At 37.4% G+C, this 27,818-nt stretch overlaps 3 protein-coding genes across 3 annotated transcripts in view; 1 reads left to right on the forward strand and 2 right to left on the reverse strand.

Annotated features, from left to right (window-relative positions):
- Window positions 1–8,615, reverse strand: part of LOC141431854 (protocadherin beta-12-like) — a 42,292-nt gene extending 33,677 nt beyond the window's left edge. The window contains exon 1 of the mRNA XM_074093094.1: window positions 8,420–8,615. The gene's annotated coding sequence lies outside the window, so the exon portion shown is untranslated. The remainder of the gene's footprint in view (window positions 1–8,419) is intronic.
- The window catches only part of LOC141431855 (uncharacterized), a 127,004-nt gene continuing 101,606 nt past the window's right edge, over window positions 2,421–27,818 (reverse strand). Inside the window, exon 9 of the mRNA XM_074093121.1 lies at window positions 2,421–2,442. The gene's annotated coding sequence lies outside the window, so the exon portion shown is untranslated. The remainder of the gene's footprint in view (window positions 2,443–27,818) is intronic.
- On the forward strand, window positions 11,078–26,472 carry LOC141431873 (uncharacterized). Its single transcript, XM_074093158.1, has 7 exons — window positions 11,078–11,833; window positions 12,651–12,785; window positions 13,633–13,868; window positions 14,623–14,742; window positions 15,333–15,433; window positions 16,083–16,282; window positions 20,626–26,472. The coding sequence occupies exons 1-7, from the start codon at window positions 11,244–11,246 to the stop codon at window positions 21,014–21,016; spliced, it is 1,773 nt and encodes a 590-aa protein (XP_073949259.1). The 5' UTR covers window positions 11,078–11,243; the 3' UTR covers window positions 21,017–26,472.

A 27,818-nucleotide genomic window follows, 5' to 3' on the forward strand; every position in this document is an offset into this window, starting at 1 on the left:
ATGGTGTACATGAATACATGCCATCCTACGTAAGTTCAACCCATTAAACCGTGAAATATCTTGTTGGAAGTACGATTTTTTGGTAACGCCAGAGACAATTTTGGTAACGCAGGAGACGCCCAAAGTGTCGGTAAAATAGTTGATTGGCCCGTCTTCGTTAAAATCTCGCGGTTAGTGATATACGTACAACTTTTCCCAGAGGTAGTACCTATAATACACTTGTCATAACTGACGTCTAAAATTTAGGCATTCTGGCGGGAATCGAGTTACGGCGTCACGCCAAAGTTATAACGTTTGTCATTGAGGCTTTTCTTGTAAGTGGATCAACTTACAAAAATATCGCTTACTTACTTACGTGTTTAAATAAAACGTTCACAATATTTTCTTTCGACTGCACTCGCGGACATGTACTTACATAGATGTACACAGTTTTTCTGCTACGGTCTAGTAAAAACAAGGACAGGTATCTACTCAATTGATATCTGTCACAATTGTTATATGTATAATTAACAGTAGGTATTCTGTACATCTAGTAAATTCTCTACGACGAGCAGTTCTTCACACTCCGGTGAAAGCTTTCAGATACACATCGCACATGCAAAAGTAATTACGCACGATTCTTTTTTCCTACTAAATATACCTTGGTACATTTCACTGACATGGAGAGCGTGAATTATTGGTCAAAATTGGAAGATTAACAAAGATGGCGTGAGATGAGAATGGACATTTTGATGCATAAGAGGTCACGGGATCAGCAGTAATGTTGAACACCAACGGTAATAGAGTTTGCGTGATACGATACACGATAGCTGGACATCGGGCCGAAATGAAAACCAAATAAATTGCTTCATGTGCTATTACTGTGAGTAACTACGAAAGTTTGCAATCAGCATAAAACGTAAGTATATCTATTTTAAAACACATCTGCGTGGTCAATATCCAATAGACACGTTGCGAAAAACCACAACAGCGAAACAATATCTACTCATATAAAGCTGACGACAGGACAGGTAGGTGAGCGGGTACGTTCGCTACTAAATATTTTATTTTTTTTGCCCGTTCGCCGGCCAGTAGAATAACGTCAGTTTGCTGGAAGTGGACACCTGATGCAAGGGTTTTTTTTTATTTTTTTTATTTGACTGGATGGCAAACGAGCAAGTGGGTCTCCTGATGGTAAGAGATCACCACCGCCCATAAACATCTGCAACACCAACAATCAATCAATCAATCTGGGTTAATTAAATGATACGAATACGCTTTGTTTTTGTGCACCTTCTCTGTCAGTATTAGGTAAGCGGGTATGTTCACATAAAGCCGCACCGCATGCCGTTGGTCTAAGTCATATAGAGGTATAGCACCGGGCTCTGTATTTAGAAAGCGGAAAAAAAACATCAAAATCGCTGCAACCATCGCAGGCTGATTTCGCTTTCTTGCGCTGCGAATCGCGATTCATTTACATGTATTAAACCATTAGAAGCAGCATTGTTTCCGAATATTCGTTACGTTGCCGCTATCGAGAGCGGGTAAATCGACGTGATTGGACTGCCGTAATTGATACACTTTTACTAAACCGTTGTTTGAAACGTAAACTGCTGACTATTAAGCGAGATCGGGGTATGTAAGTTTTCCTGAAGTTGGGGAAAAGATAAGAGGTGAACGTGATTCTATGTAAATGTAAGTAGTTATTGTGCGGGGGCGTGATAATGATAAGGGTGAAGACCAAAAAGTTTACACACCTGTTAAAGCTGCGTTAGCAGTTAGTTAAAGTTACCATTAACTTTTTCCATGGAAAAAAATAGTAAGTAGTTAATTTAATTATAAATACTTACCTACCTACCTACCTAACCTAACCTGCTAACGCAGCTTTATAACTCCCTAAGGTTTCTTTGATCACATGAGATGTAACTTGCTCTGAGTTAGTATGACGATAAGATAATAGTCGGATTTACCTCCCTTTTATGTGTCATCCTGAAATGTGCGAACCGAGACAGTAAATTAAAATTAGCTTAACACTAAATTAAGACTTATAATGGTATAAGATAAGATACCAATTCTGAAATATTTACTTAATAGGAATTTTGAACTCTACCAGAACTACAGTAAAGAAAAGACAGCATTATTGTCGGCAGTGGACGGGAAGTAAAACCTGCCCTTACGACTGTTGCACATGACTGGACGCGGAGCGGAGACCGCGATCAGGTAACGCCGAGGGGCGTCACGGATGCTAAGTTTTCAACGGACCGATTATACAGTACCCTTAGTGTAAGTTTTCGGTTACAAAATATGTCTCGATCGCGTTCGCGTTAAAATCTCAATTTATATGGAAACACGAACAGCGCCTCTAGCGGAACGTTTGTGATGTTCGCGTTTCCATACAAATTGAGATTTTAACGCGAACGCAATCGAGACGTTTTTTGTAACCGAAAACTTACACTAAGGGCACAGAACGTAAATTGGTGCAAGATACTTCTATTGCACACAGTTTTGTAGTAGGCACATGCAGTGAATGGTAATGTGTACCTATCGGCGTTCGTAAATTTAATTTTTTTTCTGAAAAAGAATTTTTAGTATTCTGTACCTAAAAAAGGAAAACGGAACCCTTATAGGATCACTTTGTTGTCCGCCTGTCTGTCAAGACCTTTTGCTCGGGAACACGTGGAGGTATCAAGTTGAAAATAACACCTAATACTTGCCTGCGGCCCCTTGAAGCTGTAAAAAAATAAACCTTCTACATTAACGTAATCAAAATCTTCCGACCCGTCTGTCATAGGTATTGAATGAAAGCTTTTTCAAATCCAAGAAGTAAACCCATTAAAAGTTTGAAATTACCTTCTTCTATACATAACTCGCTTCGTAGGTGTACATGTTATCAAACTTTTCATGAATTTTGTAAAACAAATTATGTTCATGACAGCAAACATTTGACTCATACTTAACGTTTAATTACACAAAGCGTTTAAGGACATGCTAAATTAAATCACAATATTTAAGGCTTGTAGGTACTGAGTAGTATTTAGTTGGCACCACCAGTGGCACATAGCAAGTTTCGCACCGCTGGTCGTGGTTGGCGCTGCTTGGAACAACTGTTACTTGGTGCTTCATGCATGTAGATACATTTAGGTTAGGTGGTCCCATTAGGAATATCGCTTGCTACAGAATTTAAGTCCTTAGCCGTAGAAATTTTACCTGATACAGGAAGGTACTGTGCCCAAGCCTAAGCGTTTGATAGGACAGAACACCAGCCCCGGATCTACGATTTTTTCGAACCGGGGCAAAACCTTGATGGTGGCGCCCCCTCCCTTCAGTGTTTGAGAAAAACTGTTAAAACTGCCAATGAGTAGCATTTTCTCCTTCTCTTCATTTCTTCTCTCAAGGATTTGGCGGCCCCGTGAAACTGCCGCCCGGGGCAAGCGCCCCGGTTTGCCCTCCCCCCCCCCTCTACATCCGGGGCTGCAGAGCACTTAAAACAAAGAGTTTATTTTTTGATTTCTTTTTGCTATCAGATTTGCAGGTAAGTACATACATTGTCAGTGACTGTGGCTTTGTATCTAGATGAACATTGAGTTTAACGTAACGTAACCTTAAGGTTATGTAGATACAAAGCCACAGTCACTATAGTAAGTAGGCACTTCTGATCGTAGCCGAGTTGCAGATGAGAAGTACCTACTTACTATAGTTTTCAATACTTGTATAGTGCTATTTCGGAGAGATACCATCGAACTAAGAACATATTAGGTACGATAATAATTATTACAATGTCAATGAGTATGTTAGGGTTGCGGTAACCTAGTTTGTTAAGTACTTTTGGTTAGTGACATAATTTTAATTAGAATATTAGTATTATGTGTTGTAGAATATTAGTTTATGAATTGTTAATTGTTCGTATGCCTTATGGCCTTTTATGGCGCAACATAGTGTTACTGAAAATTACCTGTCATTTATATCCACCTGTTTTCACCTATGTTTGACAAACAAACGTATTTCATTTTTAATTTGGATACCTAGGTTACATCTAGGTAATCATAAATTGATTAAATGAGTTTGAGTAACTTACCTATAGATAACTTATTAGTATCTAAAAAGCGTTTTTCAATAAACAACGCGACGCGACGAAGTATCCAATTATTATTAGAGACACGCTAATGAAGACAATTACCTCATATCAGATTTTAATAATAATAAGAAGGAGATGCTAACGCTTTCTTAGAGACACATTTAATTAATATTAATAATTGCTGCATGTCTGTAAGTGAATTGTCCGTGCCAATTTGCCAAAGTAATGTGCTCGAGTCAAGCAGCTTGACAGTTAAAAAATTTCGGTTCAATTTTCGGTCCCTCTAGACCAGGGGTCTTCAAACTTTTTGACTCAAGGGCCACACTGCACTTAATGTAAATTCGTGCGGGCCAAGACTTTGGCTGGTCATGGGGCTAATAGGTACATTAGTTAAGTAGACAGTCTTCAGGGGGTACCTAGATACTAGTAACGCATAAGGAACGCACTTGGTGTTGATTATGCGTTGAGTGGCTATCTATGATTATGACCAATTACCGTCAGTGGCGGGTCTTATAATAGTTATTTGTGCAACAAGTGAGCAAAGTTGTTTTTTGTTTAGTGTTGATTTTGAATCCCGAGTAAGCGAAGGATTATATAACTGAATTACGAGCATCAGCGAGTGGTTCTAGGTTAGGATCCTGAGAGCAGCAAGGGATTCAAACATACGAGATGCAAAAAACTTTGGTCTCGTGTGTATACAATTTTTCACCTCAGCAGCGAGAACATAGTTTAAATTTGACATAAGAATAAAACCACATAAACCTACCTGTTTACAAAACAAACACAATTTTTAAATATAATCCGATTATTAAGAAACAAATATAATAATCACATTTAAAACCATTACTCAAAAATTATACGAACAGTCGCGATTACCTTTGAAGTAATCAAGTATCTTTGAAAACATTGTTGAAAAGCGGTAAATAGAGAGGTTTTGAATTCGAAACGAAAAAGTGTCCAGTAAGTAGGTACAATACAAATCTCATAACTCAACATGCATTGTAATTTGAACTTAGAACTTTTTGTAACATAATTATGTCATACTTATTTTTTAATAGGTACTTACCTACTGAAAAAGCCTTATCTTTGGTTCAGTAAAAATGTTGCACAATAAACGTATTACTTATGTATTATAAATGTTGTTAAACCTATAAAAATTTTTTAAGGGTTCCGTTCCATAAACAAATAGATTTGTTACAAATTCATTCAATTTGACAAATATTTATTCCAACTGTAGAGGCAGTATACGGAATTCTTTTATAAAAAAAAACACAAGAGAAGCTGCTTTCGTGCAACGAGGTTGCATACTTTATTAAAAGAGCGGGAAAATTTACATTTTGGAAATATTTCCTTGTCATGTAATTTATTAGGTATCGGTGTATTTTTAATACCATAAATTTAATTTAAAATTGTAATCACAACATTTGATCCTATCTCTCGCTTTTTTCGTGTTGAAGTGAAAGTGACAGATCAAAGTGAAGTTCAAATATTTGTAATTACGTGAGTGGACCCAACACTATCTTCAGCTTTAAAAAAAATAATTAAAAAGTTACTTTGTCTCACGGAGTGAGCAAAATGCGATTTTGCTCACTGATTTCTCATAGCCTAAAAACTGCCTGTTTGAGGTGCTGAGGTGAAAAACTAATTACTAGTTACTTCTAGCTTTATAAAATCGGACCCTATCGCGGTCCGTATCGTGGGCTCTCCCGCTTTCTTTCCGTGGGCCGGATAAGAGGGGCTCGCGGGCCGGACTTGGCCCGCGGGCCGTAGTTTGGCGACCCCTGCCTAGACAAATGTAGATAAGTAGCTAGGTACCTATAAGCACAGTAAGCCATACTTCAGTGTAATAGGTACTTAATAGGTAGATGGAACTGATATAAATTTTCTATTATTAATAGGGATAGGTAGGTAACTTACTTATGTCGATTTCGTGGTAGGTATATTCTATTTTCAATTGTTTTTTCGTGAAGTGGGTCTTGGATTGTTCCCAAGAACAGACTGCAGGTAGTTACAATGTTAAATTGAGACAAGATAGCGTCTCTCTCATCCGCATCCATTAGGCATGTATTGGCGCGTGCCTAACTGGGCCTCCCCGTTGGCTCGTCATGGTGCAGCAATTTTTTACTACGCTATGCTACGGGTGCACGATCATGGCTCTAGAGCAATTTGTCAAGACGTGTGGTAGGTACCTCATTGGTGACGAAACCAAGTTTATATATTAATTTTAGCTTTTTTTATGCGTTTTCCTTAAAAATACTATAAGTAATTGAGCCCGACTTATTCGTACTCGAACGTGAACGTGTCATGATTTTAGTGTACCTAATGTACTAATATTATGACGTAATAGGTAGGTACTTACTAAGTATTTAACAAAGCGGGTTTTAGTCGAGGTGACGGGGATGGGGGAAGAGTTTCAAGTACGCACTAGTAAAAATTAAAAGTAAACCGTACCTAGTAGGTATATAAACCTATATCTTTTAAGAGCGTTTATACCTCCTGAGCTGGCAACGTTGCATTTTTGTTAGTTTTTCTCGATTATTTGATAGAGCTCTTCTTATTAAGTATAAGTACATATAAGTTAATGTGTCTACTCCAATAATAATTATTTTTTCATATTCTTTAAAAACGAACTAATGTTTATCACCGGTTTCACTAATATGTTGCATAAAATCGAATCTCATAATTTCGTTTCTCATAACAACCATGAGCAGAATCATCATATCACCGAATTATTTTTCGCATATATTTTTTCTCATACTATCATTTCTCATAATTTTGTAAAGCAGAATATTAACATCACATAATATAATATCGTTGAGAATATTATTTATATGTTCGAATAGTTGCTGCGCAGAAAGACATATCTCATCTCAAAAATCGTCTTAGTAAACCCCCAATGTTTTTAAAGACCTATCCAACGAGATACCCCACAACATAGGGTTAGTCGAGAAAAAAAATCACCCCCACTACATCTATGGGAGGTACCCTAAACATTTTTTTGTACATTTTTATTGTACCACTTTGTCGGCGTGACTGATATGTATATTCATGTCAAATTACATCTTTCTAGTACTAACGGTCTCTGAGCTTACCCGAGGACAGACAGACGGACAGACATGGCGAAACTATAAGGTTTGCTAGTTGATTACGGAACCCTAAAAATTTGGTAGGTACTTGATCTGTTTTCTTTATTGATAATTATGATAAATGAGAATAGGTCCAAAAGATTCAGTGATATTGATAAGTACATTCTGATAGTTAGGTAGGTATAGACCGGTATAGTCGACCAAGAAAATGATTTACCACCCTATTAAGGTGATCAGTCACGGGCCCCCTCGGCTGCGAATATTACTTAAAAAATTGTAAAAAATAAATGAAACGGGTATCGACAATAAGATACTTATGATATAATGGATATTTATCAGGCTTCCGATAGAATATAAACTTGTAATGTGTACTTAACAATAACTATTTTTTTAACCCAACTTTCTGAACCCTTACCGGAAATTTGTGAATACCTACGGCGAACCAAAGGTTAATGTCATTTGTAGAGCTTAAAACGTCAAAGCCTATTTTCACACACAAGTCAATATGACAATCAGCCTAGTTGAATACTCAAATCACTCAACCATGTTTTATTTCTGAAGTAAGAACTGTCATTAAAATTGGTAAAGCACTTTCTTGGTCGACTATACCTATTAAAAATATACTCAGCGGCACAAAATTTGGCCCACTCTACATACAAAATTACCTATTTCTGCATACATCTGTACTATTACTTATTCTGTGATACATCTGAGGGCCAGATTTTTTGCCGCTCAGTAGATACCTATATTTTTCTGAGGCTAAGTAGGTATTAGGGGCACAGTGGCGTAGCGTCAGATAATGTCGTGGTAAAGCCGAAGCAAAGGTCGCTTACATTTTTCATAAATACTGAATTGAATAAATACTGAAGTCCTATTTTGTAAAAAGTATTGGGCAAGCCGGTGGGAATAGGGATCTATGGACGCTTCGCCACTGGGGCACAGGGTAAGTTTAAAATCCTATACGCCGTTAACAATAGAGTCGTGTTCAGATATTTTTGATCAAATTTTTGCTCATAAGTTTCGAAGTGAACTCGACTGTACGCTGAAACTGGATAATTGAATTTGAATACTTACATTTGTTTGTAGGTACACGGATAGATTTTGGCACACATAATTCGCTCTTGCATGTCTAATATTTAAGTAGAGAAGAAAATGTTAAAACTATAGTTTTTAACTAAATCTATAATAAAGTTTAACAATAAATATACTTACTAATTCGTAAATAATTTTAAATTAATAATAAAAAAATAAATTAATAACCATAAGAAACACAGCTTACCTTATTGTTTTCAAACACGCAATACTTCAGTGTCCAAGTCCAAATTGTGTCACAAATACCCACAGGTAGTTATACCAATCTGAACAATATCTTCCACAAAGAAGTCCGTTATTTCAAATATATATTTACGGCGGGAAATGTTAGCAATGCGTTCCGCGCGGCTACGTTCGGTACATCGTAAGCGGGCCGGTGCGAGACTGACTGTCCTCTGGACTGGAGGCTTAGCTTGGCTGTTGGCTGGAGCGAGGGCGAGCAGGCGAGGGTGGGGTCTGGGGTCGCGACGGGCCGTTGTCCGCGCCTGCAGGGCTACTGCTACTACGAAACTCGAAACTCGAAGTTCGTATCGTTCCGTCTTTCTCGCTCTCCTATTAAATAGTATAAGTGTCAGAGGGGCCGCATGACATGAACTTCGAGTTCCGAGTTTCGTAGTAGCCCTGCAGCAACTGCAACCGCTCCCGAACACTACTGGAGCCAGACTTCGCTAAAAGTCAGCATTTTATTAGTACATTGTGTATTAAGAGCGGTAAGTAAGGAATTACGGTCGAGGCTCTAGTAGTCTAGTAGAAGCCCGAAGTCGAAGACTGAGGGCTTTTTGAGCCGAGGTTCGTAATTCCCGTACCGCCCGTGAAACACAATGTTTTTCATCACATTTGCGAGTAAATAAATAAAATTGTAGGGCAGAGAAAACTTATTTATTAAAATTTACAGTTACTGTACAATTAGTAAAATTAAGACAAACGTTTTTTTCCAGGAGTCTTATTGTTTGAGACAAATTATTAGTAATAAGTATTTTCTTCATTATTAGAAATTGTGATATTTTTCGGTGTATCTGACAAACACGGGTCTGGTGGCACTAACTTAAATGTTGCTGTCGAGGGACATTGTTGTTTCTCACCAGTAGTAGACGAAGTGGACGCACACGGCTCTGGTTCAAAGTCTGCAAATGATGTGCTCAGTTTTTGGGTCACACTACTTCATGATCGATTTTGCTATATTATCATTAATTTTTTTCTTGCTGTTTAAGGAGTCTTCAATATACCCTTCAGCAAAATTACTGGACTTCCAACCTCCATGTCTTTTTAGTGTCATAATGTCGGCTCCGGAGTCGGCGAGCAATGTTGCTGAGGTTCGACGAAATGTGTGACCCGTGTAAGAGTTTGAGTCTGGGAGGTTTAAATATTCAGCTATTTCTTTTACCAAGCTATTTGTTTCTACCAATAACCTGAACCGTACCTTTACCGTTTCTGAATTGTTGAAAAAATCGGTTTCTGTTTCCTTTTTTATTAAGTACGTAAACTTTCGTACTTCTGTACAATTTTGTAATATTTTCCATGTACTAAGTACCTACGAAAGATCTAGGAATCTTATTTTCGGTGTTTGGAATTTTTATGAGCAGTACCATCACCATGGTTTTCGATGTCATTGGTAGTTATTTCAGATAGTTCTTGTCTCCTACAAGCTCCAACGACTCCAAAGATAAGAGCGACCTGAAATAAATGTTAAATGTATACCTATATAATGACAATCAAATAAATCCTCGATTATTTATGTCCTCTAATAGTACACGCTAAAACACAACAGCAAAATATTTGTTGCCAAGTGGAAAGGGTAGGTAAGTACATCAAGTTACCTTTGTCGCGAAATACTTTTCATCGGGTGCTTCATTTATAAATTTTTCGACGTTATCTCCAGTCCTTTGATTTTTTACACACATATCCACCTGACTGTCTTTTTAAAAATTCCGTCAACTTTGCATATTCTTTAATGTTGATACAATCCTTACATTGGAGTGTGGTTTTCAGCATAGAGTAACCACAGTGAAGACGGTTTGTATTTATTCAATTCTCCAAAATACGCCAGTAAAACATTTTTAGAACACGAACTTGTTTTCTTTTTGTTTCTCCATTTTATGAATTGATCGTATGCAGTTGTATCCCGCTCCTTAGACTTCTCCGGTAAAATATTTTCATTATAGTACATTTTGTCTTAAGGGCGGTAAATAAGGAATTACGAACGAGAGAATATTAGAAGCCCGAAGTCGAAGACTGAGGGCTTTAATGAGTCGATGTTCGTAATTCTAGTACCGCCCGTGAGACATAAAATGTTTTTCATCACATTTGCGAGTAAAATTGAATATTTGTAAAAGAAAAACTAATATTTTATCAAAAATTGCCGATACCGCTGGCTGCGCTCTTGACTTCGAGTTTCGTCACAGAATAAGTAATAGTACGTTTCGTAGTAGCCCTGCAGCCGTTTGTATGAAGAAGGTGTATTGTCACAATACAAGTAATATATGTTACTTGTATTATGGTACTGCTCCTTTTTTGTACTGTGTCGAAACGGTAATATTTGTACATGTTTATAAATGAAACAACGAACTTATTTAAAATTTTGTTAACTTCTATAATAAATACCACTAATAAATGTACATGTAGGTATTTTTAGTCCATTTGTGTTTGAAATACCGAAAAATGTGGTACAATTTGAAACAAAAGACATTCATCCCTTTTTTCTAAATTCAGAAGGGTGGACGGGGTGGACGTGGACGGCGTGGACGATATTCTTTATAAATGAAAAGTTGCCACTCTAAAATAATCAAGAATCTACGTGTATCGTAAGGGCAACCCCGTCATCAATATGTCACTGATTAATTTTCAACTTCGCTTGGTGGTTGTTACTTGTTTTTTTTTTTACTTGTGAATGGGTGCAGTTTAGAAGACTTACGTGAGAGTATGAAGCTATTTTCTCTTTGCTGGTTTCGGTAGTCGTGTGTAGTATTAAATTCAAAATCTTCTTTTACTGATCTGTCGAAAAAGTAATCGTGATGGCAGAGCTCGAAACATTGAACCCCGACGTTCAGGTTGAAACCATTGAATTTATTAGTAAGATCGATGTGGAATTAGATATAAAAAAGGAGATTGAGGTTCGTATTAAGCCGGAGCCGCAAGAGTGCGTGACGTGCTCGAACAGGGGCCGCGATGGACACGATATTTACAGCACTAACACGGCATCCGGCGCCTCGTTACACGATTTCCTTTATAAGTTCACACGCGTCGACATCTCCTCGACTGAGAACTGTCCAAAATATATGTGCAAAACTTGTTTTGAACTCATCAATGTTCTAGAAGCAGCTGAACAGGAGTATATCAAGCTCAAACAAACTTTTGAGGAGATAATTAGTAGAAATCCTCTATTTGATCAGTTGCGTCAACCAATTGAGCTCAGTTCTGTAAAAACTGAAGTTTTTGATGAAATCTACAACTCTAGAGCTAGAGATAATGGAGCTGACTCTGAGGATGAACCTCTTGCCATCACAAAAAAGAAGAGGCACCGCAAACCAGAAAAAACAAAGAAGAAATCTGTTACTAAGTCTGCAACCAAACGTCAGCCAAGAAACACTGAGAATAATGACAGGTATGTGGTGACTGCAAATAATTATTTTGAACTTACTTTAGTTAAATCCTCATTACCTCTTCGGGTATCCTGAGACCGACTCCCGGTCACCCACCCACCGAGTGCCACAAAATTGGCTCCCAGATTTGTGTCTAAATGCTGTTAAATGTCGCTAGTCCAGCTCCTGATCTCTAGTTGGCATATTTCATTAGTAAAAATACAAACTGTGAAAACTATATCTGGCTTGGTCATTTTTGCAATATGCATTCTTAAGTAGATAAGTATGTTCATCCATATGGTTGTGAGAAAACTATGAAAATGATTTTGTTGATCATTCACTCATTATTGTTTTATTTCATTCTATACATTTGGTCCAATTAAAGATTAGCAATATACACACATTGTCACACAAAGAGCTTTATCTACACCCATATCCTAAGTCCTCTATAATGTGTTCAAAAAACCATTGGCAATGATCAGTATTAAACTGGTCTTGGGGGGCCCCCAAATGCCTCCCCCCTGATCAAATCGTAAACAAGACTTTAAAAAGGGTTGAGCAGGCTAAGGAAGGACATGTGGCCCCTATGAGGAATAGTTGAATTGGTAAATGGCAATTGTTTGTCGCCTCATAACTAGTAATTACTCCAAATTTCTGCCCTCTATCTTGAACTGTCACAGAGATAATGTCAAAAATGTATTTAAAAAACAAATTACCTACCTACTTGCCATTAACAAAGGGGTGTTTTTATTTTTAGTTTTTGATTTATTCAAAAGGTCACTGTTCTACAGCTTGAATATTTTATTATGTAACTGAGACTGTACCAAGTGTTATTTTTAGTTGGCAGTGTAATGTGTGCGGTAAGCAAGGCGGTTCCGGTGGGGCCGTGGCAGAAGCTGCCCACAAGCTCACTGTTCACACACTGGTGCCAGCACCTGTTCTTCAAAACGTAAAAACCGAAGATTCTACTGATGGGTAAAAACTGCTCATAAGACTCTATGCATTGACTGCATTCATTCTAGCATGGTGCGGGTGACACTTGATGCACTGTTTCGTTTTACTCAAAAAGTTGCTGTGGTCTAAATATATGGAAGTATATTTCAGTTGTAGCCTGAATATCACTGGCGTAAAATATTTAAACATAAAAAAACTATGTTATATGATATAAACTTGACACAGGTATCTTAATACTTAAAAGGAGGCACCAACCTGTAAACCTGCTAAATTGAGTAAGATACTGAATAAACTATTATTCATTTTCATTTTTCAAACTTAACCTATGAGATTTGTATAATCAATTAATAAAATTCAAAGTAATTAATAGTGAAAAAACATAATATGCATGTAACGTTGCATCAGAGACTTGTGTAGTGATAAAACCTAATGGATCTGAAGTAAATTGGTACTTATTAATTGGTAAGTAACAAACATTCTTGCAAACTCCAAATGTGGCAAATAATATTCCAACCCAGAATTTCACTAATATTCTCATCGAAATTAGCATAATAGTCTGATTAATGATGACATTAATTATGATTAAGATTTTCAATTATTATTTAGTTTTATAGACTCAAGTTTTGACACTTTCACTCTCTAGTCTAGTCTGTGATATTGACAGATGTCACCCGCAACATGCTAGAATTAAAGCACTGCAGCGAAGGGCACATGAATGAGATTGCTTGAGCTGTAGTTCATGCAGGCCCAGTGCGGATTTATACTCCATTGAATTTGTTTGCATGTGTTGCAGGTTTCCTTGCAACATTAGCTTTAGTTTTATTTAAATAAATATTTATTATAAATGTTTCTTCATTGTATGTTACAGAACACAAACTCCTGACTATAGCAATGGCTTTGATACAGCTAGTGACAGTCTATTCAAGATTGAACTTGGTGATTTTGATGAAGATGAGGACAGTGACAACTATATACCAGATGATGAAAGCACCAGTGAAGTAACACGTAAACGGTCTAGAATTGTGTCATCGAAAAAACGGAAAAGGCGAGAAGACAAAGTTATGCATCAGTGTGACCAGTGTGATGTGAAATATTCTTCATTGGGTAGGTTATATAATAATATATAACAAAGTTTAGTAGTTGCATAATCATAATCTGAAGAGTGACATTATTCAATATTTTTGTGATTGATGATCAATATTGTGTTGCATTGCACACTGGAGATCCAATACCATATACCTGTTATGATTGCCCGGCTAGTTGTCTTAGTTTAAGAATACCCTCAACTTGCTTTTGTATGCTCATTTGTGAATAGTTTACCCCAGTTAAAGTTTCTAGACGACAGCGACCCCCCCCCCCCCCCAAAAGAAAGTAATAAAACTGGCTGTTGGAGAAACTAAGTTTTTATTTCAATCATCATGATAATATAATGTATATTATTTATTTCAATAAAAGGTAACAAATATAGGTAAGAATCGTCTTGACAACGAAAATAGGTACAAACTGAAACAAACAACAACAAATATCAAAGAAATAAGTAACAAATTTGGAGTTGAAATAAAAAATACATAAAGACTCCAAAAACAAATCTTAATCATCCTGCCAGTCTTGCAGCCACCATCACGTAAACCTCGTCGCGAACCCCCTACCGTCGAATAGCGAACCCCTAGGGGTTCGCGTACCCCACTTTGAGAAACCCTGGTTTAAGCAAATTATCGTTACTTATTTAATATTACATGTATTCACTATGATAGAATATGCTGTTTTTTTTTCCTTTAACCATATCTTTGACATCAACCATATTACAATACAAAAAAATCGTATTAAACTGTGTTGTAATTAAATATTTGTTATTCAGTTCGGTTGCAGCAGCATAAGAGGAAGCATGACGACTCCAAGCCGCCTTACATCTGTGAAGTGTGTGGGGCGCACTATAAGCACAAGCGAGCCTGCGATATTCATGTTGCGCTGCACAAAGGTTCTGTTTTTTTTTAGCTTTGTTTCAATCTTTTCTATTCATGTAATCTGCTGCTAGTCAATTTTATTTATCTTGCTATCATCTTTTTTATTGTCTCAGAAATTAACTTAAGAATTTCGTGTCCCTTTGAATGACTAGAAGTAGGTTTGTACATGTATCATATAATATTCATTAGGTGTAATGCCATTTTAAAGAAGTGGAAGGTGTGATCTACCAAAATATAAAATTAAACAATAGGCCAAATTTCCTCTTAATATTAACGGTGACAATTCAGATTAAAGAACTACTTAGACATTTCATGGCTCAACATTCAAGATAAGTAAGCGTCAGAACTAGGACTGTAAAATGAACTAATCATTAGTATACCTTGATGCCAGGTTTTAAAGTTCTAGATCTATGGGAAGTACCAAATTTTTATGAGCGAGTGAGTAAGCGAGAATATTATATTTTTAATTTGATCTTCGTACTGGGCTATGAATAAGTCAATCTGTGAAAGTAATACACTGTTTTCTTTCTTTATGCAGTTGTGTAAAATAGTAGATAGTATCACAGGCGAGCAAAATGGTGTACTGATAAAATGTGTTTCCCAGGTATTAGCGATTGGAAATGCGAGGAGTGCAACAAACTGTTCCCATCCAAGGGTGCTTTGCATAGACACAACAATATTCACACTGGAAAACCCAATTATCAGGTAATATTTAATAGTTAATATTTGATTATTGAAGCTGTGGTGGCCTAGTGGTTTGACCTATCGCCTTTGAAGCAGAGGATCGTGGTTCAAAGCCCAGCTCGCACCTCTGAGTTTTTCGAAATTCATGTGCGTAATTTTTATTTTCTGTCCCACTGCTGGGCAAAGGCTCTCCCTTACATTTGAAATTTACCACGAACTTTACGGTGAAGGAAAACATCGTGAGGAAACCTGTACAAACCTGCGCAAATTGATATTTTTTTGAAAAAAAAAGAAATCATTACAAGAGAATGTCAGTTAGAATTAAAATAAATGTGCGTTAATTATCATGGAGACCAATTAGTTTATGCGTAAGTACATTAAGTGCTATTATCTTAATGTAATCTTTTTTTTATGAATATCACATAATCCTCAAGCTCATGCTCGTGAGGAGGTCATATTGCAATGTACCTATTGATTAAAAAAAAAAGCTCCATGTTGATGGATATGAAACTTCGTCACTTCGACTGCAGTCGTGATCTGACTTTTCCCTATAAAAATACATTATGCACTGTATCTGTAAAGGTTTTGATCCGAAAAACTGTGATGGCACTTTGTTGCTTGCTTTGCCGCCATAATCCACATCTAAAGCTAAGCTTTTGTGTTATTTCAGTGCGACCTTTGCGGCAAGTCGTTCATCCACACGTCCTCTTTCAAGATGCATAAGTTGTCTCATTCGGGCGTGAAGCCTCATGCATGCGACGTGTGCGGACTGGCGCTTATGACGCGCTCGCATCTCAAACGGCACAAGCGCGTCCACAGCGGGGAAAAGCGGCACGAGTGCCCCATCTGCGGGAAACGGTTCTCTGAAAGGTAACTGCCACATTCATTAGTCAATCGAATGCCTTATGCCCGGTTCACATTGTTCCAGTAAAATTGTCCCAGTAGCATGACACTGCGGTGCTCGATCAATCTTGTGTAACTCGTTTGGATTGTGACCCCGCAATGTATCGCTACTGGCACGATTTTACTGGAATAATGTGAACCGGGCATTAGGTAAAGAGCTCCCATCGCAGGTATAAGGCGCTAGCCGGAATGTGATTACTGTATTATGAAAATGTAAATGGATATTTGAATTTTTGCCAAGGAAATTGTTACCCTGCTTAGCGATTTTCAGACATGTCATTATAAGTAAAAACATAAGCAAGTTACTTCTTGTATCCACATGCAACTTATCTGCTATATAAAACAAATTAGAGTTCTATTTTAGTTGCGTACACTACTAAAAGAAAGAAGTGCCTTAGTAGCAGCACAGATTATTTTAAACAAAAAAATTTCGCTTCTTTGTTATTGTTGTTTCTAGCTACACGGTTCGTCTGCGTGACGTACTTGTAAAGTAAAGGGTGTAATTAATGGTTGTTAGCTGATTGCATAATGTCAGTTGAAAGGAGAAGCTTGACGAGGCAGATACTGTGTATAACCAGAAAATAAAAATTAAACTAAAAATTGACAATATTTTAAATTTTATCTTACCTTGATTGCTTCGCGAATTGTCTATCTTTTAGCTAAGCACTGCTACTAAAATCAAGTTATAATTTTTTTTTTATTTGTTTGACTTCGATCTGACTGAGATATCCTAGACATATCAGTATTTTTTTGTCTTCGTTACCTTATTATATAATCAGCGAAATTATAATAAAACTGGGACCAAATTATTTTATGGCAGCGAGCGGTTTCACCGTATTGTAAAATTCCTTTGGTGGGCTAGTTCACTCTATCCCCTGGGTTTTTTGAAAATTTGTATCTGAGGTGAATGCATTAAGAACAATGTCTATGCTCTTTGCTGCCAATGGCCTGACTTTAATGTGATTTGCAAAATAAACCGCTTATTTCTAAATTTTTTGTGCTCCTTATTTTTCATGTTTTTTCAAGTGTCGACACTTCGTGTTATTTCTGATAACTTTAAAATTCATCTGGTAATAGAAAGTGAAATGACTTGCAGATACCTTGATATGCCTACTCTTTTTACGACATGTGACAATTTAGTTGACAGAATGAACAAAAAGCGCGAGCGAAGCTTCTCCACTTCAGCTTGGATAAAAATGCTTGTATGTGTGTACGTCTGTCCGGTTGTTTGTTCTCCTCTACGGGCTCGCTTTCTCAACCGGTTTTCATGAAATTTTGAAAGCAATTAATATAAATTTTATGGTTTCGTTTTTTTTTTAAATGGCCGAGCTTGATGGTTTGAGGGTGCATGGTGAACATATTATATTCAGACATACCGCGAGGTCACAGAGTCACTAGTTTAATTAGTTATCAAAACAGTCCCAAAAAAACAACCTGACTACAATATTACAGATGTCATTTTAGATGGCTTAAAGAGCTTTTAATTCATAGCTATGCACTGAAGATCGTTGGCGATGCGAGTTTATTTGATTTAAGGTTCCTTTTTGTGTAATTTTGACTGTTTGCCTATATTTATAAATTGTCTTCTCTTAACTAAATTAGTACTGAAAGAGATCCTTTATTAGGGATAAATTCGTCTATGTACTTTTTCTGTGAATGTACTGTATCTTTTTATGTGCAATAAAGAGTTATCATATTGTTCTACTAATCATCACGTCAGTGTCGACATAGTTTGCTACGCCAATTGTGTAGTGTGGTCCGTTGATTGTTGGTTTGCTTTTGAAATAATGCATGTGAAAATAATATGTACCCTAGTGAAACTGTATGATGGATGATTTTAAAATAAAAGTAGAATATTCGAGAATCAAATCACCTTTCCTATCGTTATTGTTTGACAAACAGAGTTGTGAAATATCTTAAGAAACGGGTGACACTATTTACCGGACTAACAATACCGACATGATCTTTCGTGTACACGCCCATAGAAACTCTTTTAAGTTTGACACCAGTTTGTATGGGCGTGTCTACGAACAAATAATATCAGGAAGCGTAACTCAGAACGAATTCCACACAAAAAGTGGCCATACCTACCTAAAACCAAAACGACTTATGATTCAAATACGAATCAATTTCGAGGTTGCAAATAGACGTGCTTGTTGATTGGTTAAAATTCAGAAAGAATACAGGGATTGGTTGGCTCGCGTGATGCAATGTCAGATGAAAACCTGACGTTCAGACTGATCACTTCTTACATCTAACGTTTCAATGACGTGTTATATTGATAAAGACAGCTTGTTTTTTAAGGAAAAGGAGGTTATCAATTCGGTTATATTTTTTTGGTTGTTACCTCAGAACTCCGTCATTTACTTATGAATCGATTTGAAAAAAAAAGTAGTTTGTACAGGAATACTGCCATTAGTTCCCATAGGTACGAAATCAGGATCGGATGATTGGATCCTAAGGAAATCGAAGGAACTCTTCAAATATTGTAGGGACACCTATGGTATTTTCGATATATTTAGTATTAACACGTGCATTTGCTCTTGAACATCATCATTGGTGAAGTGGACCTAATGATAAAGACAAGTGAAGACCATAGTTGACCACCGGAGTTACTACTCAATAACAAGTATTTCATGGGTTTAATTGCAAGTACTTTAACACAGTTGCTAAGAAATAAATGCTCCTCGTAATGCATATGGTGAAATGGAACGGGTGAAGCACCAGGAGTCTTCAATAATGAACGTCTCTGCTCTGCATCGGAAAAAGCAATCTTTTGTAAAAGGTGGTTAACTTTTGTATCTTATATTATTATTCACTTTAACTTATACCCTGCAGTGGGCACCTTATAAGCTATGAAAAAAAAAATATTATTCACACTAAAATCGTGAAAAAAAAATATAACAAATCAACGAAAAACTTTCAATAATGGTGGTTTATTTGAGTTTAGCTGCCAGAAAAACAAAGATTGTTTGTACCTATTTTTTGGGCGATACAGGAAAGAAGAAAGTATGAAGAGGGGTGAGGGAACTGTCATTTACATTATGTGAGCCATATAACACAGACATGATTTTGCATGATACTGACCATTTCCAAGTAATAATGTATTTGAACATTTTTTAACATAAATCTAATTTTACGACTGCTTACTAGTGGGAGGAAAGTGATCCCTGGACATTTCCCGCACTATTTCATAACAGACGTTGGCATGATAATTTAAAGCTGTTCACAATCAAAAATTCGAAAATTTGACGTGAGATCACTAAACTTTCAAAATAAATGTCAGTCAAAATTAAATGACGCGCATGCGACCTTAGCGCAGGACACACTTAGCACACAGTTTCCATTTCTTTAACGCAGTTACGCTTCCTGACTTATTATTTATTCGTAAGGGCGTCACAGTTGACCATCGGAGTTACTACTCAATAACAAGTATTTCGCGGGTTGAATTTTAATTACTTTAACACAGTTGCTAAGCAATTATGCTCCTCGTAATGCATATGGTAAAACGGGTGGTGAAGCACCAGAGATACAAAATAGATAGAGATAGCATACAAAAACTGTCATTTGATTGCGATCGCGAACGTCAGAGACGTTAGGCAATACGGCCTCTGGACTCCTCAATAATGAACGCAACGTTTCTGCTTCGGAAAAAGCAATCTTTTGTAAAAGGTGACGAGCAGTTTATATTAAACTATTGTATCTTAGATTATTTACATTAAAAAGCGTGAAAAAAATATTTTATAACAAAAAATTTAACAGACTTACTAAAAACCATGAAAATAATTTTCTTCTAGTCTGAAGTCGGTCGGTGCCTCAGCACGAGCCAGCAGGAATGATTGAAGCCCAATATATAGTGCGTAGGTGAGGTAGATGACTATAGGTCCACTCCTGCTGGCTCGTGCTGAGGCACCGACCGACTTCAGACTAGTAGCAAATTATTTTCATGGTTTTTTGTAGTTGGTTAATTTTTTTGTTTTAAGACTTAGCACGGCACATTTTGAATACAACCGTACCTACAGCTCTCAGCACGTAACTATAGTGGTGTCCGTTAATGCGCAGAAGCACAAAATAAGGTGTCTTAAAGAGCGTCCCTACTGAGCGATGCGCGGGGCGGGCGGGACTGACAAGCGTAAACGCTTATGCTTATGCGTTACATGCATGTTTTTATACTTGTGCCGCGGACTGTAACACCTACGTTTACACAGGCCAGATCTGAAAGGTTTACTAATCGTCGTCTCGTGTCGTTGTCCTTTCTTTAGATATAGTTGTAGTTCAAGGTGTGAGTTATTTATGATAAACGTTTGCAGGTACAACCTGGTAGCGCACAGCAAGTCCCACTCATCGGACGGCGCACCGCCGAGCACGCCAGCGACGCCCGCGACGCCCCCGCCGCCGCGCCGCCGCCTCTTCCGCTGCAACTTCTGCCAGGAGCGCTTTGAGCGGCGCTACATGCTCGAGCGGCACGTCTCCGTCGTCCACGGCCGCACGCTCGAGCGACCTCCTCCCACCCCCCGCAACACCATGAGCAAAATGCTTAAAGCCCAAGCACAGGCCCGCCGGTCCCCTACTCACTCCAACGAAACCACCACTAAAGAAGAACCCACCAACGATTCTACCGATAAACTCCCATCCTCCAGCAATGCGTGGACCAACGCCTATGTCCAAGAATTCGGCCTTAGACCGGAGTACCAACATTGACTTTTGTTGCTCTGTGAGCGGGCAGAGTTGGTCACGCTGCCTGCTACACTAGAGCCGGGTCACTCGTTGTTGCTTATGTAACAGGTATAATTTGTATCATTTTATCCAATCAGAACTTTGTGGCTAGGTAATTCTATCTTCCAGTAAGATATCCTGAAAATGCAGCGATCGGTTACTCTATGTAATTTTAATTTCATCCCGGGATTGCGAAACAACTGGTGTAGATCACTTAATCGGATTTAGTTACAGTTAACTGCCAACGAGAAAGTGATATATTTTCGCAATGTACAGTCATAGACCCTTAGTAAGTACTAAATGAGTTACAGTCCCCAGCGATAAAGATTGCACATCGGTCTTTGGAAAAATACAATTGGCTATTTACGACGATTTCCGAATTCTGGCGACATTCCATCAACACCATAAACACGTTATTTTGTTGATTCTGGCTGTCTTACAATTCGACCATCTTTTCATCGGAATAAATAATTTTATCGCCCTCATGCCAGCCAAGCTAGCAAGTCCCTGCATTTTTTCACTCTGTTTTCCGGGCAACTGTTAATGTGTTTTTTTGTAGGCCTTCAATCCAAGATCATGTCGTAAAATAAGATTCATTAATCGTAGGGATAGTTTCCAATCTTAGCGAGTTTACTTTAGGGAATGCAATTACCGGCCAAATCTGATTACCGGTAAATTACCGACTAAAGTAAGCCTGTACCGGTTAACCGGTAAATTACCGGTTTTAGGTTTATTTATTCTAAAACTTGTAAATTTTGTGAAATTGTTAACATTTTTAAGTAATATGCTAAGACTATGCTCTGCTAATCAATTAAATGAAGAATAATTTGAAAAATAGTTAAGAATTTAAAAGTTACAAGACTAACAACACAATAATAAGATCAAAATCACACTAAACTCGCTCAAAGTTGTGTGTGAGAAAGTGTTAATTCTAGTTATTAATTCTTCTTCTTCTTAAATTAAGAGCTACGCTCTTGTCGGTGGAGTAATCGCCACTCCGCACGGTCTTCGGCCAGCTGTTTGACTTCCTGATACGACACAGCACCCAGTTTCTCCTTCACCTAGTCAAAATAGGTCAATCTTGGTCTTCCTCTGCTTCGTCTTCCTTCTACTTTTCCTTCCAGCAGGCTCAAAAAGAAATTGTCGTGTCATATCAAGTGTCCTATCTTATTTCCCCTTCTGCAATTTATGGTCTCCAGTAAGATTCTTTTATTAGTTAGGTATTAATTACATATTGTGTAATAAATAACACAAGGAATTGCCCTTATTTTAACATTTTAATTGTTTTTAATAATCAACAACTCATCATCATCATTATACTGTTGGACATAGGCCTCCCACATAGACCTATAGACCTAGAGTTGCTTCGGTTGGAAGCGGTCTGCATCCAACGTGTATCCGTGGCTTTAATCAGGTCATCCATCACGTTGGTGGTCGTCCTATGCTGTGCTTGCCGAGTCAGGACTACGCAGTCTTTACTCGTGAACTTTTCGGCTCCAAGGGCCATCTGTTCTCCATGATATATGTTCCCATATTGACACTTCAACAAGCTAATTTGCTTGGCTACGTACTTTGGTGACCCTCGTTCTTCTAAGTATCTTTTCATTTCTGATTCGATGCCGTAGATAAACCCCAAGCATAGCTCTCTCTCCATACATAGCTCGCTGAGTAACCCAGAGTCTATTTATAAGGCCTATAATATGAAGCACCAAGTCTCGCATCGATATGTCATCAATGGCAACATATGCTGGTTAAAGACATTGCGGAGTATCCCAAACGCTACCCATCTTATTGTTAGTTGGATTCGACGATCCACCTCCTTCTTGAAGTTGGACTTATCTAATTGGACGGTTTGTCCTAAGTATACATTTGCGTCAACAACTTCAAGAACTGAATTCTCAACCATAACAGGGTCAGGCACCACACTGACATTCGACATGACCTTCATCTTGTTCAAGTTCATATTGAGGCCCACCCGTTAGGGGACTCGGTTGAGGGCTTCGAGCCTCGTGCTGAGTTCCTCCATCGACTTTGTCATTACCACGATATGGTCGGCAAACCGAAGTTAAGTGATGTTTTCGCTGTTCACATTGATGCCTATTCCTTTCTATTCCAGAAGCTCAAGGTGTCTTCCAAAGCGGCAGTAAACAGTTTCGGAGATATGACATCTCCCTGTCTAGTCTAACGACTCTTTTAGAAGGATTTGCCTTCAAACTCTGTTCCTGGGGGCTACTACAAAGTTCGGAAATCGAAGTTCGTATCGGACCGTCACTCTCACTCTCATATTAAATAATATAAGCGTCAGCGGGACGGCAAGATATGAAGTTCGAATTTCGCACTTCTTAGTATAGGGCTGGAGGCTACGGAACCGCAGGAGAGACTCAAGCACCGCTCATGCTTCGACCGAATTTTCTCTTCGTCCACAGTGCTAGGCATAGCGGCAGGTTATACATATTCTTCCTTGTCTGACTTAGCCGCTATGTTATGTATGCATGTGGTCTATGTTATCACCCTTCTTGATAAACAACACCACCACGCTCTAGTTCCATGGTTCTGGCGGACTAGGGGCCTCTAAAGCCTAGAACCTTTAAGAACCGGTAATCCACTCGCCTTCAAAAGCTCTGACGTAATTCCGACCTCTCCTGGCACCTTGTTGTTCTTAAGCTGTTTATGGGCCATTTTAGGGTGTATTTATGTTTTATTATTAATTTACTTATATGTGTAAGGAGTATTTCTAGACAGCAGTATGAAAAATCGACATATTTCAATTAATTTTTGATATATTCCTATTTCGGTAAAAAACCGGTTTTAGGTTTGATTTACCGGTAATTTACCGGCCCATTAAACATGCCGGTTTACCGGTAAACCGGTTAACCGGTTTGCATTCCCTAGTTTACTTGCACTTTGGGCTGGATTTTACCTAATACGCTCATGGACGATTTTCATCTTTTTTTTTCGACCACGTTTTGGCCTGGCTGGCGTTTCGCGTCCATGATTGAGAACATTATGGAGAAAAAATATACCAAGCTGATATCTAAAAATCATGAAGACGAATACATACTAAAAAAAAAAACAATAATTCAAAAAAAAACCGTTAATATTTAAGTAAAATACCGATACAAAACTAGGACACTTAATCTGCCCAACCCTGTATTGTTCAAAGTTCTCTTTAAAATTCCAGTGGCATTTGCAACTCGCTCTTGAACCTTCCTGAATAATGACTTACATTGTCATCCTCGACAAAAACAATTATAAACATTGCAAATAATTTCGCTTGGTTGACCGTCTAATGGTTTAACTCTTTCCTAGAGATGCCATCCTACAATTTAAAGTTGAAGGGTTTCAACAGCTCTTATTATATATTTTTATCTAAATGCGTCTGTACTCTACTGCACCTGTACAACGATTGATATAAGTAGTGTGTGACGACGCTCTACGAAGCCGCAATTAGCCGACTCTTATTCCAATAATTGATGTGCAATCTTTATGGCCGGGTACTGTAACATTTTGCCTACCTACTATAAATTAAATGCACAAGTTGCCTAGAGAAAATATCTAATATTACATGTAAATATGCAAAATAGATGAATATGATATGATGGCTATGAAAATACTGAGCCTGTAGTAGATTGTGAAATGTGAATAGTAATATTTGTTTTATCTAGTTTTAAATTATTCTAATTCACTGTAATGTATGTTAATTGAAGTTATATTTTTATACTGTTGAATGGCACTACGTTGTTATAATAAGTGCTGTGGCTGACTTCTTTCTTTACGTTGATTTTTTGGAGTTATATTTCCTATATAAAATTATTTGAATTTTGTCATCTCATTTATCATTCAGTCATCTCAGCCGCTCTTCGACTGTCTTGCGCTGCTAAGTATTAGGTTTATTTTAGAATTATATTGTATATTGTCATCACTTCTAATGTAAGCCAAAAATATAGAAATTTTGCTGTGGTGCAGACGTCACGGGCTAGTTCTATTAGTCCGCACTTATAGCTGCTGCTGTGGGTGCGCGGTAAAAATCCTTGTTACGGTAGTTTGCATGCAACGCAAACAAAGTTGTGCGAACAACCCGATGCTACGAGTTACTTCTGAAGATATTTCATCTAAAGTTGTCGATAACGTAAACTTGATGTTGTGCATTTTGTTTCGTCTGGCAACCCTAGTAACATAAGCAGCTGGCTAATTTTATATTATAAATCATGAATTTGAATACCAAATCTCTGTGCAGTGGTTGAAATACAATATGTATACTTATGCTATATATAATTGTACATAATAAGAGCATTCACTTTGGTTCAACAAGCAATGTATTTCTGCGTGTGCGTAGAGTTGATATTCACCACGATCGTTCGCGTATAAACTGACAGCGCGGATTCGATTGTACTATTGCCACTATTTGTAAATGTTTAATGAAAGCGAGCCAGTAATTTGGTTACATAAAACGTGAATATTCGTCGCGGTCGCGGCTATGAGATTCATCACTTTAGTTATTCATAAAAGCATGTTATTTTTGGGCACAGAAGTACCTCTGTCAATTTAGCGCTGTTATATTAACTTTTTCTGGAAGCATTTAGGTGTATTTTTCCCGCCTGTCTACCAGCACTACGTTATAATGGAAAGTTGAAATCATGTTTATTATAAGCTAAAGGTCCTCGAACTAAACCCTCGTCCCTCGATTTCAAATTTATAGTTTTATTCATTTTAGCGATACGAAGTGGTATAAAAAACATTTCACAAACGTGGTTTTATAACATTTCCAATGACACGAGTCATAGGGGAGGAAACTCACTACATGTAATAAGAATATTTAAAAGTTTTTCTACTCCTATACTGTAATATGTGATTTACTTAATCACGAACAGTAATATAACAACATACATAACAAGGTTCTGGAAAAGTCTATATTGTCTATTCCCCATAACAGCACTGTATCGTAATGTTGCTAAAACGATACTGAGGGCCTACTATGAAGTTCAAAAATTGAAGTTCGTATCGTACCGTCCCTCTCGCTCTCATATTAAATAGTATAAGTGTCAGACGGACCGCACGACGCGAACTTCGAGTCTGGAGTTTCGTAGTAGCCCTGCTGCAATCACTTACTTTATTTTTCTTAATTCGTACGTTCGGACACGCTAAGGTGCCAGTTACATATTTTATATTATGGTTTTTAAACAGAAAAAAACTATCCGAACCTACTAATCCATAGCCTGCCACCATATTTTAAGTAATGCGTATTTTTAACATCGACACAGGCAAATAAACGTTAATGAAAAACAAAATTTAACTTAGACATATTTTGACGTTTTCATATTTCTCACTTGTTTATTGTTGTTTACCTTCTCTTTGCGGTTGCGATACTTTTTACTAAAGTATGAAAACATTTCAAGTTTACTTTTTCTCTAATTTTGTATTTTAATTAATAAGTACCCAAGTCGAAGTATTGTATGCAACGTTGTATAAGTAAGTCAAAAAAAGCTCGTGGCGTCTTTTTCTTACGATGTTCGCTAAAGCTCACATCGTAACTCACGCCACTCACCTTTTTTGAATCCTGTTATAATCATTTTGGAACTCTTTATTAATAACTGGCCAAGTGCTTGTCGGGCCACGCTTAGTTCGTTGTCCGTCCGGGTTCCGTACTAATATGCGGAAAACGTTCAATATTAAGTTTTAATCAACTATTACTCGTTAACTTGTAAAGCCCACAAGGCTGTGATAGTTAGAAGGGCGAGGGAGGGGGCTCTTGCCGCTAACAAAACAAAAATTAGTACTTTTAAAGCATATTTTTTGCAAATGATCCTTAAATCGAAAAATAGTCTAAGCAGAATTATATTATGCTTTTGGAAGTTATCCAGCGATATCCCAGACTATGGGCTTAGGGGAAAAATAAAAACATCCCCATTTTACGTGTAGGGGATACCCTAAATATATTATTTCTAAAATTTATTTTTACCTCTTTGTCGGCGTGGTTAACATACACATGCATAATTAAAGTTCTCTGACACTAACATTATTCAAGCTAAGCCGCGGACCGACGGACATGAAGGGACCCTAAAAACGGTGGTTAATGTAACTACAGTAAAGAATTTTACGATAAATAGAAATTTTGCATGCACGAGTATTGATGACACTATAGTGATTTCTTTTGAACAAATGACTAATTAATTACAATTTATATGTACCTATTTTAGTTCGATATTTTTCTTATTTTATCATAAGAAGCAATATGTAAATTTTTTAGATGTATTCATCATTTTGACTATGTACCTAATGCCTTTTTACGTAAGTAAGATATATTAGTCATGAAATGTTTTCTGAAAAAAAAAACATTTTTTACGCTACGGATTACGGATTTTGGATTAAATTTATCAATCAACGCGTTGTAATGTTTTAGGATCCGAACGATATATTTTTAACAAAAAAATACCTCTCCATCACTCACGTTCAGTCAAATGAACTGGTTCTTCTATTATATGACTTAAGGTGTGGAATACTATACTGAGCGGAAAAAAATCAGGCCCGTATGCAATAATAGGTAATTTTGTATGTAGAGTGGGCCATATTTTTTGCTGCTCAGTATATTTAAAACCCGACGTCACACCACGCTTGCACGCGTCATCCAACGCATGTCAGTACTAATCAGTCTGATTATCTCATATAATAATTTATTATATTCAAGTGCAGAAAGAAACGCGTCGGACGACGTGGCGTGGCGTCGAGTTTGAATAGTACGTATCCGCCTTTAGCGTTACACGACTACGTGAAATAATTTGCAGATTGG

Source organism: Choristoneura fumiferana, chromosome Z, assembly GCF_025370935.1.
Source record: "Choristoneura fumiferana chromosome Z, NRCan_CFum_1, whole genome shotgun sequence".
Classification (NCBI taxonomy): domain Eukaryota; kingdom Metazoa; phylum Arthropoda; class Insecta; order Lepidoptera; family Tortricidae; genus Choristoneura; species Choristoneura fumiferana.

Bases quoted from the DNA above. Each gene is read 5' to 3' on its own strand.
- LOC141431873 (XM_074093158.1), top strand. From the start codon at position 11,244: ATGGCAGAGCTCGAAACATTGAACCCCGACGTTCAGGTTGAAACCATT. The intron at 11,834-12,650 runs GTATGTGGTGAC...TGTTATTTTTAG, and splicing joins AACACTGAGAATAATGACAG to TTGGCAGTGTAATGTGTGCG. The intron at 15,434-16,082 runs GTAATATTTAAT...GTGTTATTTCAG, and splicing joins CTGGAAAACCCAATTATCAG to TGCGACCTTTGCGGCAAGTC.